Genomic DNA, 14,431 nt, shown 5'->3' with positions numbered 1-14,431 from the left:
CTGTGCCCTCTGTTGGGGGTTGGTCTTGAGAGACTGCAGAGCTTGCAGCAACGTCTCCCAAAATCTTACACTTACCTATGATAAAACACATTATTTCCCCAGGAGCCAAGACATTTGCAATTGTTGGCTGACCTAGAAGACAGCAACATCTTCTCGCTGATAGCAGGCAAGAAGTTGTACAATGCACCTGCGGAGTATGGATTTTGTATAAAGGTAATTCTTCTCATTAAGTTCCTCCAAAGTTCAAGACAGTGTTGCTATCCCCAGCCCCCAGCTAAATGGGATTTGTATGTAAAACTCTGCAAGCATCTCTGTCGTGAGGACTTGATCTTTAATGTCTTTCATTTGGCAGGCATGTCCTGCGAATCTTGCCATCATTTTATGTGACACTTTTAACACTTTATCTGGTGCTCCTTTGGCTTGGGAAATTTCTGGGCAAGATCAGCTCAGTGCTGAAGCATGGTGTGCCTGTGAGATGGCCTTGGTTCACCTCACAGATGAAATTTTTTTTCCAAGTACTCTAACTGAATAGGAAGGTTTCTCTGGACAGCGAGCACCAAAACTATACAGCAACAAAGGATCAAGCTCCGATCGGGTGTAATTGTACCATTATTGTGGGCCAGAGGTTTGCATTTATTTAAAGAAGATGATTTGTCTTGGAAAATGGAAATAAGACTAAGCACTTGCCTTTGAGGATTTTAAAAACTGTTGTGCTGAGAGATAGTTTGGAAAGTGTTTCAAAGCTCCATGTAATTTTCTGAGAAGAAAATAAGGCTGGGAGTGGGTTTTATTGACAGCAGTGAAGTTGTCTTTTTCCTAGCAGCCGAACCAGAGCTGGACAACATGGGTTTGCCTCAGAGAGTAGAGACCAGCTACGGGACAGATCCCGAACTGGTGGAAGCAGACCTTCAGTAACCTTCAGTTACAGAAACTTGGGTTCTTAATCTCAGAATGGGGGCTCATAAAACTTCTCACAGTTCTAAAAAAAAAAACCAAACCCAAACGCCTTGGTTCTGGTTCTAGCATGACCTGAGGACCTTGTTCCTGTAAACTGCCAGAACCGCAGGGTATTTCAAAGCAGACACTGATTATCTTAGTGGACCCAGCTGAGAAAGTGGTTTCTTTCAAAGCATGCTCAGCCTCTCCTGAGCTTTAGTTCAGCGTGGTGTGACCTTTTTCTGGCCAGTTCTTGGACTAACACTGTACCTGCCTTTACTCTGTTGCGTTTCTACTGAGTATAGCTGACTTCCCTCTAATTCTTTATAGCCCAACAGAGTGAGAAATGAAACAAAGGAGCTGAGGTTGTTGTGTGCTGAAGACGAGCAAAGCAGGACGTGCTGGATGACGGCCTTTCGACTCCTCAAGGTACCTGATCTCTTCCATGTGAATAGAGCTACACCTATAGTTAAGTTGCACTCATTATTTTGTTCATGAGGAAATACCTATATGTTCTTAAATGTCATCTGCCTCCAAAATGATACAGCTAAGAGCAAAATGCCAGGTAGACTTGTCCCTCCTAAGCTTTTAAGCACAGGACTGAGCTCAATTCCTTCCACATATGAATCAACTATAATTTTAGGTTTGGAGCCAAATTCATGATATGTGAATGAATCAAAAAAAACCCACTTAACAAGGTATTTGCAAATTATCATAAAGCTAAAGAAAATGTTTTGATAACGGTAAGTGGTTATCTTAACTAGAAGAGAGTTCTATCTAAAGCTTTTGCAATTTTTTCAGTTTTCTGAAGGTTCTATTAAAAAAAGGAAACAAAAATAAGCAACCCTACCTCTGGGTGAAAGTTACTCATATCTGAGAGCAAACAGTGAGATTTCTTCATAATATTATAGGAGGCTTCACAGGTTTTCTGAAACAAAATCACCGTGGAAGGAACTGAGGAGAAAGTTGACTATTTTGCACTCTTTGAAGCAGAGAACTCACTGACCTTCATAGAGAAATGTGCAGAAGTTTTGGGTTGGGTTGGTTTGTTTTGTTTTTAAATCTTCCCTTGAAGATGCTGCCTTGAAAACTACTGTGTTCTTCTCTGTACCTTACTACATCCTCCCTCATGTTAAAGGGAATATACACGTATATAAAAAAATGTACAGATAATGTGTTACCCATGAAAATCCCCCCTCTCTTCTGTGCAGTTATCCTACCCTCTAATATTCTGTGTCAAAGCATAACATACAAAATGTGATAAAAAGCAGAGGCATGCACGAAGTCGTACTGCGGTACTTGATACTAGATACACGTCCACCAAAATAGGATGGAGAACCTTGAGCTCAGTCACCTTTGGCTCTCTCGGTAGCAAACAGATAATGTCAGATTTGGAAATGAGGGCACGGCTGTTCCCTCCGGCCGCTGAGGTCAGCGCACCAGCGTCCCGCTGGCGGCTGCCGCCTGCCAGGCTGTGCCCAAAATGGGACACGTAACCCGGGGGCACGGCGAGCACTCGGTCTCCCTGTCCTGAATGAACAGAGTCGCCTTTCCTGCCGAAGTAGCAGCCCACGTCAGCAAAGCCTTCACAGCCCTCCCTGCCAAAATGCCCTTTTCCCCACCGGTGTTTCACACCCACCTGCTGAAGGAGGTGCGATCCTGCAGCACGCGTCCCAGGAGCTGCAAGGGAGCGGGTGCGTCAGGAGGAGTACGAGGTTTTGTCGCTCTCCGGTCCACGTGTGGCGTTGACTAGGAGAAGCCACGGATAGCCCTATTGCTGCGTGACCATTGTTGATTCCTCCCTTCCCTCTCAAAAAAGTTCAGCTCGTTTGTTTATCCTCAAGGTATGAGAAGTGTTTGCTACTATTGCCTGCTCCTCTCCCTGTGCAGACTGTCCATCACGCAAAACCCTGTAAGCGTGGGGAAAGCAAATCAGACTCCCAGGGCTGCAGGTATGAAAATGCAGTGCCTGTTCTCCATCTACATTAAGTGGTCACCTTCCAAACCAGAGCACATCTCTTTGAACGCTCTCCAAATATTATCTCATTTGTTAATTATAAGAGATTGTGTGTTGCAGTACCGAAATTCCTATTTTAAGTTGCTACAAAAGCAGGTGCACTAGCCGTAGTATAGGCCAGGATGCAAGAAGCAATCCCAATTACAAGACGCATATTTGATTTCTGTGGAGCCAATACCTCTGTTGGCTATCATAGTCTGCTCTGCGGTTACTTGACTTGACTCGTGTTTAATACATGCTAACAATTACGGTAAGAGGTTTAGTCTCCAGGCAATTCCAAGTGCTGCTTCTCAGCTGTCCTTTACTTTCCCTATTTACACAGAATTTTGCATTGTGGGGAAAGTGCTCAAACAGAGGATCCGATAATTGTAGTGAATTGTGCCTTGAAGATACCACTTGTTCTGAAGAAATTAGTTACACTGGTCGAGGCACTAATGTTGCCGAATGGCAAGGACAATACTTCGCAGTGTGCAGAATTGGCTATTCTTACCAAATATGTAGACATGCATCTTGCTGTGACCTTCCTTGTTCAGAGGAATCTTTCTTTGCAGTGCAACCTGTGCCAACAACAGTACTGTATGGCAGGAATTTCTGTATACTGGCATAGAACATTCACCCTTAGGCAGTTAACACTAGGGGAAAAAAAAGGTTTGTTTTTAAGGAACACTGAAAGATGATTAAAGGTGTATAGTCAGGGAAAATTAAGGCTGTGCCTCAAGGCTGTGGTCGTGACCCTCCTGTTTATTAACCTACTGATTTAGCTTTCCATAGTCATATATTACCTTGTTTACAAAATTATATATACCATTTCAATTAGAACATTCAGTAAGCGGTGTTGCTATACTTCAGCACTGTGCCCCTAGGGAAGGCACTGAGTAGGTGTTTTCCTACCATCCTAGCTACTAGTGTTGCTAAAGTTTATCACGTTCAACGAGAAGCATGACTGGAATTCAATCACCTTATTTTTGTAAGGATGAGAAAAGTACCAAAAGTGTTATTTCCTGCTGAAATTTATTAAAACAGCTAGTGAATCAGAAAGGTTCTTATTTTTTATCATTATGAAAACTGAGTTTGAATGTCTTATGCAGAATTTTTTTTTAAGTTCACATTACTAGAGGATAAAAAGCAGGGGAGTTAATACGTGTGTTCTGACCTCGAGTGAATGCTTGTATTCTATAAAATGTGGTGATAGCTGAGGGTGGCAGAAGTTACCTGTGTATTTCACTCAGGCTTGTAAAAGTGCTGTCTTTTAAATAAAACTTGTCATGCATATTTACTGCTCGATTGCCACGTGCCAATCATTATTACTTAATGCAAATTGCTTTGGGACAGCTTCTGATGATGAAAAAAATAAACTGGTGGCACCTTGCTCCAGTGTAAGTGGTATTATGAAATCACTACGGTTTTTTTTCCTAGGGTATATATTTGAATAATAACATCCTTGCATTTCTGTTGGCAGTATGGAATGCTACTGTATCAGAATTACAGAATTCCCCAGCAGAGAAAAGCCATGCTTCCCCACTTTTCCACTCCAGTAGTAAGTAATGAACTTTACCTCATTAATGTATGATGTTGGAAAAGATACATTTGCTTTTGCATTTTAAAAGTGGAAAATTTTACGCTAAGAAATGTAAATTGAGCATTGTGTAGCAAATCATTGTAAAGTTCACGTTTCACATGAGTATAGTTTACGTGGTTGGCTCTCCATTATCTTAGGCTTACATGATCCACATGATTGAAAAATCTTGGATACGTCAGGCACTTTTGAGATGTACAGTACTGAGACATCTGGCTGTCTCTGCAGAAGCCAGCTTAGGTCTGGCAAAACTAACACGTAAATTTCCTAAAATATGTTGGGCCAAGAGCTGACTTGTTAGCTATCTAAAAGTGAAGATCCTATATTTGGATCCCAACTGGCCCTGAAAATGACTGGAGTATAGTAATAGGGCAAATGGGCAACTTGAGCAATACAGATTTTATTCTCAGCCTTTGAATCCTCTCCCTCTCCTATGGCCTGAAAAGAAAAGCCATCTATTTTTGTGTCTGTGAATCTTTTGGAAGGGGGAAAAAAAATGAGATGTTTTTTCTGTGCTGTTGAAGGATAACTTTGGACAGTCTTCTGAAACCAAAACATTCTGAAATGAAACTCTCAAGCTGGTTTTTTCTTTCCCTGTTTTTTGAAACAAGTGAAAATTCCTTTTCAGAGAAGTGTATCTGAAAACTCACTAGTAGCAATGGATTTTTCGGGGCAAATAGGAAGAGTTATTGAAAATCCTGCTGAAGCACAGAGTGCTGCCTTGGAAGAAGGACATGCTTGGAGGGTAGCTATCTTCTCTTTTCTATTTTTGTAACTAGTAAGTGTCTGTTGAGAGCCAAAACACAGAGTGTGCTATGATGTTAGTGCAGTGCTGGTCACAGTATAGTTTAGCTCCGACCTGAAGCAATCACACTGCAAGCATGCAGATCTGAAAGTCAATATCCATCTTTAGCAAAACTGTCACATTCACAACAACCTTCTACCACTGCTTCTCTGTCCCCCTAGTGTCCAGAGGAAGGTTGAGGGGGAAAGCAGACCCACCAGAACTTTACTGCCAGTTTGCAAAACCAGTCTCTGAGGAGGAATATGTCAAATTAAATGCTTCCCCACATGGAAGAGGCTGGGGCTCTGACTAATGGCTTGCTCCCAGTAAGTTTAATTGCAGAATATACAAGAGGCAGGACCTCTTGCAATGAAAACTGATGTAACTTGTTTATAGTGTCTTGTGGACAGACAGCTGCAGTACAAGTTTTCCCACATGCTCGTCTCTTAGGGAACAGGAGTCATTACTGAAGCACTAGCTGGTGCTTTATGTACGGGAGGGAAATACTGCTTGATTTACTGAGTGCCTGGTGTTTTGCCTGAGCAGAAACATATCAGACTTTTCTTTTTTCTGTCTTTTTTTTTTCCTTTTTTTTTTTTAGATATTGAGCTTTCATCATTAACATCTGGCTTGTGTTTTAAGCCAACTGAAATGAGCTGCTGCTTGTAGATTAGCCCCCTTCAAAGTTGCATTTCTTTTTCTCATCCTTGCATTAAACTTGCCCAGCCCCCAGTTTCCTGTAAATTAAATCTGTATTGCATGTGCAGTAATTCTCTTCTGTTGAGGCTTTAGTGTGGATTTAACGGTAATTCATTTTCTCTGTAGAAACGTAGCACAAGAATGAACATCTTGGGTAGCCAAAGTCCACTCCATCCTTCCACACTGAGTACAGGTAAATTCTGCTGGTTTGTAAGCATAGTATCAGAGGCCTCTGTGGGTAAATAAAAGCTACATTTCATGTAGCGAGAGAGTGCAGTTGCGTAGTATTAATGCCTTGATGTCAAATACAATGCTTACCAGTAGCTTGTGTCATTAACATGCTTACCCATACAGACTCAGTAGAAGGGACTTGTTTTCCTTTGAAAGCACGCTCAAGCTTTTCTTCAAGATTAATCTTTTGAAACTCAGGTTTTATAGAGACTCCATAAATCTTTCTGTTGAAAACAATCCAGAAGTCAATTCTTGGTTTTAGACAGGGAAAGTCAATGAGTGATCTGTTAATCTTTGAAGAGTAAAAATGAGAGTCTTCAAAATATCATTCAATCCATAATAACTGAATAATGTAAAATACAGATGCCTGTAATGCGAGTCCTGAACATCTCTTTGAGATTGTAAGTTTATCAAAATAATAGGAAATGTCGTATTAATATCCTGGACTTCTTAGAGGAAACACAGCTATTCTCTGTTTCTATTCTGTGTTTCTATTCGGTTAAACAGAATTTTAAAATACTATTTAAAAACCAATCAAATAATAAACAGAAAAATATTTGCGGGTAACTCTACCCTTGAAAGCACAAGCTAAAGTGCTTTTCATTATCGAGAGTTAAGGGGACTTGGTTCTGACTCGTTAGCTTATACATTGTATTCTAAGAATTGTTTAGTCCCAACATTTTCAAGAAGCTATGAAAAGGCAATATTATAAGAGATTTCTCTTGTTAACCTAGTCGTACATCTGCAAAGCAGAAAAATACATGGAGATAAGGCCCGTCTACTTGGTATATTAAGTAGATGCAACAGCTGGTGCATTCTTTTCATATTGATTCATTTTTTGCATAGATTGATGAAAGATATTTTATATTCTGTAACAAAACTATACCCACTTTTAAAATGTTTAAATAATTAGTGTGTGGAAAAAAGTGTTGCACGTGTTACTGTTTTTAACCATCCTCTCTTTCCCTCTTTTCCCTCTCGCCTCCAGTTATTCACAGGACACAGCACTGGTTTCATGGAAGAATCTCTAGAGAAGAATCTCACAGGATTATTAAGCAACAAGGGCTTGTAGATGGGTAGGTATTCCTGTTGCTTAGTATTTATGATCTGATGGTAAGCGTTACAGACAAGAGCACAGCTTCTGCTGTAGGGGTTTACAGGTTTGTGAGCACTTCTGAGTAACCTGATTCTTGAGCAGTCCCATTATAACCTCCCTGAATTTCAAAAAGTTAGAGTATGTGTTTGTAGGAGTGGGTTCTAACTCTTAATTTGAAAAATAAAATATTACGAAAACACTTAAACTTTCTTCTTTTTTCCAACAGAGGCAATCAAGTTTTAGAGAATGTTAGAATTTGAAAATAATTAATTCCTGTAATCTGCATTGAGGACATATTTTTCAGGCCACAGATTTGTAATCAGCTATTTGTGCTCTTTTGCATGAATCAGAGCAGTTAGTGATGATTTCTCACTATTTATTTCTGTTCTAGAGCAAAGAAATGAAAGTCCCTGTTCCAGTGCTCTCTAAAATGTCTGTAGTTGAGATTTAAGTACCTTCTGAGCATCTCTGTTTCCTTTATTTATATGTAGTTACAGTTATCGAAGGGAACTTGCTTCAGCTGCATTCAGCAGTTCTTTATTTGTGGGATGGGAAGAGCGTAGTTGCCTTCAGTTCACTAATCTCACTGCTGTCAGGATTAAGGTAGAAACTTCCATGTTGGCTTCTCAGGAGACAGTCAAGTTCAAACCTTTCTTCGGCATTATCTGGTTCAGGAGCATCACAAGTCTATGTGAAGAATGAAATACGTTAGAGAAGCAGAAATTGCTGGTGCTGCATGTACATATTCATCAAGCAGTGTTTTTTTATTGTTTGGGATTTTTTGCTGGGCTAGGGCTATTGGCTTTTAGCTTAGCAGGTCAAATAGAGAAGAGAGGCTGAGAAAGCAAAGGAACACTGCTGACTTGTTGGGTTTCTGGTTCTCTCACACTACAGATCTTCTTTACAGTCTTGGGCTCATTTTGACTTGTTGCCTTAGAAATCTAGTGGCCCATCCTTCTTGGGGTTTTTATAAATGTGTTAATGCCTTTGAGGCAGTGCTAAACTTGTGCCTAGCCAGCTTACTCGCTGTGGAAGGTGAAGATTGGTTAGTCTGGCTGTGGCGAGTTCAGTCAGCGGTGGCAAAAGAGCCATGTTACTTACATGCTCCGAGATCTAAGGATCGTGGTTTTCAGGACAGAAAAGTCTTGCCTGTGTTTTCCTGCTCTGTGTGTTCTTGAACAAAAGAAGGTAGAAAGTTAACAGGCTTTTGATGGCTCATGTAAGATGTTCAGCAATGTACATATGCAGCTGATACCGCTACCATTTGACTGTTTCTGGAAGCTATTGTTGAGGATGCATCTATCTTTATAGTCGTCGTTTATGCAGACAGCCTGTTGCTTGCCAGAGGTTGAGTAAACACTTGCAGGATCAGTTGTGCTGAGCTTTGCTTTGTGCCACCAGCTTATGATACCATGGTTATCTGAAATGGCTACATAAAATACGATTTAGAGATATCTGCATGAACCGCAGTAACCACGGGGCAGGTAAGGTCTTTCTCCCTGAGACTGATCCTAATGTGTGAAGTCTTTGGTCACTTTTCCACACATCTGGTCTTGCTAGGACTGAAAAGGAATGTTCAAATACCATGCATGGTTTCTGCTGATGGCAAGACATGCCTGTCTCCGAGTATTGGACTGACCCTGGTTATGATGGTGCGTTTTTGTGGTATTGACATTTCTCAATCGGTTCTGAGGAGCTGCAGTAACTTCTTTTGGGTTCACAAGACTACAAGTAGTTCTTGCAACCCAGCCTTGGAAAAGTGTGTTCCTGGCTTAGTGGTTAGCAATTAAGAGGGCTTGAGGCCTGCCCCAGTACTGTGCTTGGCCATCTCACAAATCCACTAGAGATTAGCGCTGTGAGCCTTATGCCAAAGGTATATTCTTGTTTCCTGTAGCATGGAGAGGTTCTCCTTCCTTAGTTCATAAATGTCAAGGGGAGGAAACATTTTTTGGCTAGATTTTTTTCTCCTCTTCTAAGTACATATTTAACCATTTCAATTAGGGCTTCAATTTTGTGGGTCAACTTAAAAGTGACAGTTGTGTAGTGTATGATGTTGCTAGCTATACTTCTAAAGTATATTCTTTTCCAGTGATGGTAAGGGAAAAATACTGTGTCTGTTTCAGAGGAAAAATCAGTGTCTTATTTTCCCCATCTTGATAATGTAGATGCTACTTAACAACTGATAAGTCATCTTAAGAAAGTATTGAGCTGTTTCTGTGCAATTGCAGCCATTTAACTTAAATGTAATTTTGCTGACACTGGATTTCTGTAAAACTGATGCAAGAGAGTGGGAACAGATTCTCATGTATTACTTTTCCATCTACAGAAATCCAGATTTGCTTTGGAGTTAAATGGGAACATTTTCTTCATGAGAGTACATATCAGTAATGGAAAGCTTGGCTAGAGAGACCCTTAACAAAAGCCTCATACATACATTCACAGGGCAAGAACTACTGTCATGTATCTTTCATTTCTTGTTTCTTCATCTATTAGTGTTGCATAGCCATGGTATAAAAAATTGAAAGCAAATTGCTAGTTATGGAATCACCTGTTAATGCAACTAAAGAATAGTTAGGCAATAGCACAAAATAATGTAGTAGTTCTCATTATGTATGAAGAAACGGATTGTGGTATTCAGTGTGTACTTAAAAATGTTCTCTCCTAGACTGTTTCTTCTCCGGGACAGCCAAAGCAATCCAAAGGCATTTGTACTTACACTGTGCCATCATCAAAAAATAAAGCATTTTCAAATCTTGCCGGTAAGTAGATTATTTTTGATACTGATCACAAAAAAAGAAATTTTAAATCATAAAGCTTTGCCAACATCTGAAGAGAACTCTTCTTAATTACTGATGTAATTAAGAGGGAAGTTTCCATTAGCAAGTGTATTGGCAAGTATTCTTTAGAATTGTCAAATGTCTGATTAAAATTCTTTGTTAACATTGCCTGGAAAACTAGTGTAAGTCACTTAGGTATAGAAGTAACGCACAGAAATTGTTCTCTGTGACTGACAGCAACCACAGCAGCAGTTGTCTCCCTGTCACTTAGGCAAATGTAGAATAACTTAGGGAAACTTTAAAAAGTTTTATTCTGGAGGTCACCCAATTACATTGAGCTTTAAATAACATTACACTGAGATGTCAAGAACCTGTTCGATTTTTATCTTGACCAAAAAGACTATCAGAACTTTAAGATGATGTACACCTCTTGATTGGTCCAAACCCTCTTCCCTTGCTTCACCTGCCAATTTTACAAACCGCTAAGAAATATTCTGGGGGTATTTTTGTTTTATGTAATGAAGATCAGTGCTGTCTCTACAACTTTCAATTACTTTGCCCATGAGCTTTCACTTTCATAAACAAAACATTTCAAGCTGGGTTAATGTATGTTCTTTTCCAGTGCTGCGCATGGTTTCATGAAGATCTCTGGGCACTAGGTTGTTTGGGCAGTGCCCACCGTTTATCTTACATCACACAGTGGTACTGTTTATGTTTTGCCACGTTTGCGTCTCTTCATGTGCAGTCTAACGTGAAAACGATGTTTCGTTTCCCCAGTGTGAAGATGATGGACAGATATTTTTCAGCCTGGATGACGGGAACACCAAATTCAGTGATCTAATCCAGCTTGTTGAATTCTATCAACTAAACAAAGGAGTCTTGCCCTGCAAACTCAAACACCACTGCATCCGAGTGGCCTTATGACCTCAAATCTGACTCTCACTGAAGACTGGATTTGCTAGAAGAGTAATTGTAAGAGAACGTTGACACTGGGGAATTGGCAGATTTGTAAGTTGGTAAAAATAAATAAAAATATTATGCACCTTGGGACTCTGAAAGGGATGGATTCGACAGGTGCCAACAGACCAAGATTGCTGGTTTGTCTAACACCTAAGAGTGATTGCTGCTGAGTGTCCCAGCATCCCAAAAATGGGGGGAGGGTATGTAAAACCATGAGTAAATTTGAAACAAAACTGGAAACTATCTTGGCTGGGCCACTTAACAGGAACAAGTGTGAAGAGAAATCTTTGAAAAGAACTCTTGCCCTGGAATAATCTTGACAATTAAGACTAGTGTGTTTACTTTTTGTATTGATCACTTTTTTTGCACTCCTACTTTGTTTCGGATATTGTATGCAGCCTATATTAGGAGCTGATGTGGCTTTTAAAATTCATGCAGGAGTTGGGTATTAATCTGCACCCTAAAAATGTATGGAATGCTTCAGCCTAAAAGGATCTAGAAGAAAATCAAGAAGTGTGTGTGTGTGCACGCATGTGTCTCAAAACTTCTCTGGAGACCTGAGGTTTGATGATCTGCAGATGTCTTTGAAGAAGCAATGAGGATACAATTCTAAAAGAACATACCACCATATACATACTCTTAAAACTGTTGACTTGTAGCATTATGGCTGTAGTATGTTGATGGCATATTAGTGGCATCCAGTCATGCAAAGACTGTATTAGAATCTATGCACAAATTTTTATTATTGGAGTGGTGGTTTGTTTTTTACAGCCTTTTGACTGTTCTCCTGAGGAAACTTACTGTTACTAAATAGAATAGGACTGAATGACTACACTTGTATTTGAAACCACCATTTTTTGTGAGAAGATTCTTCTGCGGGTAGTCTTAGTATGACAAAATAAAATAATAAAAAAAAAAAACACAAAAAAAAACAAAACAGTGGTTTTAGCTTTATAGCTCCTTGAATTTTCAGACTGTTTCAAAGAGCTCTTTCCATATAGTAAAGCTACAGTGACACAAAGCTCTCCTGGGGAATAGGGCATAAAAAGAAATTAACCCCTTCTGCTTTCTGTAGGGCCATGAAAGTTTACATGGTAAGAAAGAACATACTGGGAATGGAAACACATTTGATTGTGAACTAGCTGCTGGCAATATCATCCATCAAGGTAACTGGTGATCCCTGTGTTACACATGCTAAAGCATGCCAGTACCTATGGCAGACAAGCATGTATCCTGCTCTGGTGCTGGTCTGTCATCAGAACTACTTTACTGTTAATGTTTAAATCAGTTATTTAATGTTTACACAATAACTCTTTCTGATGATAAATCAGTATTAAGTTAGACAAGTCCCACCTTGATCCTCCAATTGCAAATACCATTCTTTCAGCAACACGGTTGGTGCAGGAACTGTTACTGAATTAACTTCCCAGTACTTCATGCAGTTAGCCACAGTGAGAGGTATTCCACCCTGGGAACTTGCAGAGCGTAGTGCAGAATGGAGCATTCTTAAGATGGTAAATGATTTACGCAGGCTAGTTCATCCTTACTAATATTTGCCACTGGGTTTGAAATCCTAGCCATCTGAAAGGGTAAAGAAGGAAAACCAATCCTACACCTTTAGGTCTTCATGTAGTGTTGAGAATAGCTTAAGACAAACCATAACCTGCCTGAGTCGTCCATATCAGCTTATAACTATGTCAATGGTATAGAAACACTGTATTTTAGTTTACAGAACACATTTAGTATTTTTTTTTCCATTTAATGTCTAGATATTAAAAATGAAGAAACTTGATTTTGTTTTTAGTAGAAGCTTTTTTTTTTTAATTGTACATAGTGAAATGAGTGTTCCTGCTTTCTAGACAATGTATTTTAAAACCTTGAAATTAAGCTAACTTAAGTCTGACTTCACTTTGCATGCTTCTATTTGGCCCCTATTAGGAGAAAAAAGATACTTGTATTGACTACATTACCAGTTTAATAAGACCATTTATGCTGTAGTTTTAAGTTTTTCTGTTTACATAGCTTAGTGACAACCATGCATTTTTCCCAGTAGGCGGATAGTATTTGCAGTGTTTCATATTTATAAAAAAAACCTTGCATCTTATTTAAATTGAGAATAAAAGTTTGACTATGAATCATGATTTTTGTATGTAGATGGTTGACTTAGTATTTTGTACTTTTCCCAGCTAAAGTGAGCTGTTTTGAGAAAGTGACCACCTTCAAAGTGGCAACAATCTTACTTAAGCAGATCACTGCTTTGTCTTCTTTCTGCTGGAAAACAGTCAATACCACCTTAGTTTTCCAACAGATTCAGCTGGCTGCCAGCTCAGAATACCAAGGACTGAAGGACATTTGACTCTTATTTTTGTATTTAAATGACATGAATGTAAAGGGGATGCTCAGGGTTGTTTTGGAGCCTGTTGAATTTTTATCTTTTTGCCTGTGATTTTATTTTCTAAATAAATACTTCATGTAGCAATCTTGAATATGTTGAGAAGGAAAATGCCAAACCATTTTGGTAATGAGGTTACTAGTTAAGTTATGTTACGATAGGTGTTAAAGTACAAAAAACTTTTTATTTGTTAATTAATCTTGAAGAAACACGTGCCTCAGTTTAGATGTTTTGTCTTATCTTTTCTGCACTAAATACCTGACAGTTTGACCAATCAATGCACCTTTCCAGTGGCAAGACTTGCTTATCATAAATTATATTGTCACAATGCAAGATTTAGTGACTGTAAAATGGAATAAAGTTTAAAGTTTCAGGGAATGCAAAAGGTATTAACTTAAGAGACAAAACCTTTATTCAATATGCTTTGCTTCATACTGTAAATAGCTTTTTGGCTTGTGAACCTAATTGTAATCTTTCAGGTATTTTTGTACAAATAAGGGACTGATATTCTGTTTCTTGTAATTAGAAATAAACGTTAATACAATGCTATTCATTTTATATTGGAATTAATGTCGTCTTTTGGATACATCTGTACACCAGGTATGTCTTGCCTTAATTCTGCGTTATTTGGGGTGGGTTATATTAAGCAGCCTTTAAGAAGAGTTAATAGGAAAACAGAATCTCCAAGGTATCTTTATTCTGGCTGTTCTGTCTTATGATTTAAGACAGACCGTCCTTTATTTAAAAAAGAACTTGTTCATCCCTTTTGTTTGAGGAAAATTATTGGGGATATTCGCTATGATATTTACAGTATTCATTTGGGAAGGTTGCTAGAATCAAATCAGGAAATATACCATGAGCACCTTTTGGGTCATAAAGCTATAGCTCACTGAAAATGTATACTCTGCATAAAGCACTTTATTGGCCTGATAGCTGTTGGATCAGAAAACTTCTTAATAGTAC

At 39.1% G+C, this 14,431-nt stretch overlaps 1 protein-coding gene across 3 annotated transcripts in view; it reads left to right on the top strand.

Moving 5' to 3' along the window:
* GRB10 (growth factor receptor bound protein 10) overlaps positions 1-14,026 on the top strand; it is a 148,020-nt gene extending 133,994 nt beyond the window's left edge. For 2 of the 3 annotated variants that reach the window (XM_069778679.1, XM_069778678.1), the window contains exons 10-17: positions 103-213; positions 1,267-1,365; positions 4,413-4,490; positions 5,158-5,274; positions 6,139-6,205; positions 7,232-7,319; positions 10,005-10,098; positions 10,894-14,026. In XM_069778679.1, coding sequence (XP_069634780.1) covers positions 103-213; positions 1,267-1,365; positions 4,413-4,490; positions 5,158-5,274; positions 6,139-6,205; positions 7,232-7,319; positions 10,005-10,098; positions 10,894-11,040 — 801 coding nt within the window. In that variant the 3' untranslated portion in view covers positions 11,041-14,026. The remainder of the gene's footprint in view (positions 1-102; positions 214-1,266; positions 1,366-4,412; positions 4,491-5,157; positions 5,275-6,138; positions 6,206-7,231; positions 7,320-10,004; positions 10,099-10,893) is intronic. The other variant, XR_011323900.1, reaches the window with a different exon arrangement.
* Positions 14,027-14,431: the final 405 nt, after the last annotated feature.

This window comes from Haliaeetus albicilla, chromosome 3 (assembly GCF_947461875.1).
Source record: "Haliaeetus albicilla chromosome 3, bHalAlb1.1, whole genome shotgun sequence".
Taxonomy (NCBI): domain Eukaryota; kingdom Metazoa; phylum Chordata; class Aves; order Accipitriformes; family Accipitridae; genus Haliaeetus; species Haliaeetus albicilla.
The sequence above is the reverse complement of the archived record's forward strand: the minus strand, read 5'-3'. Positions and strand labels throughout refer to the sequence as shown.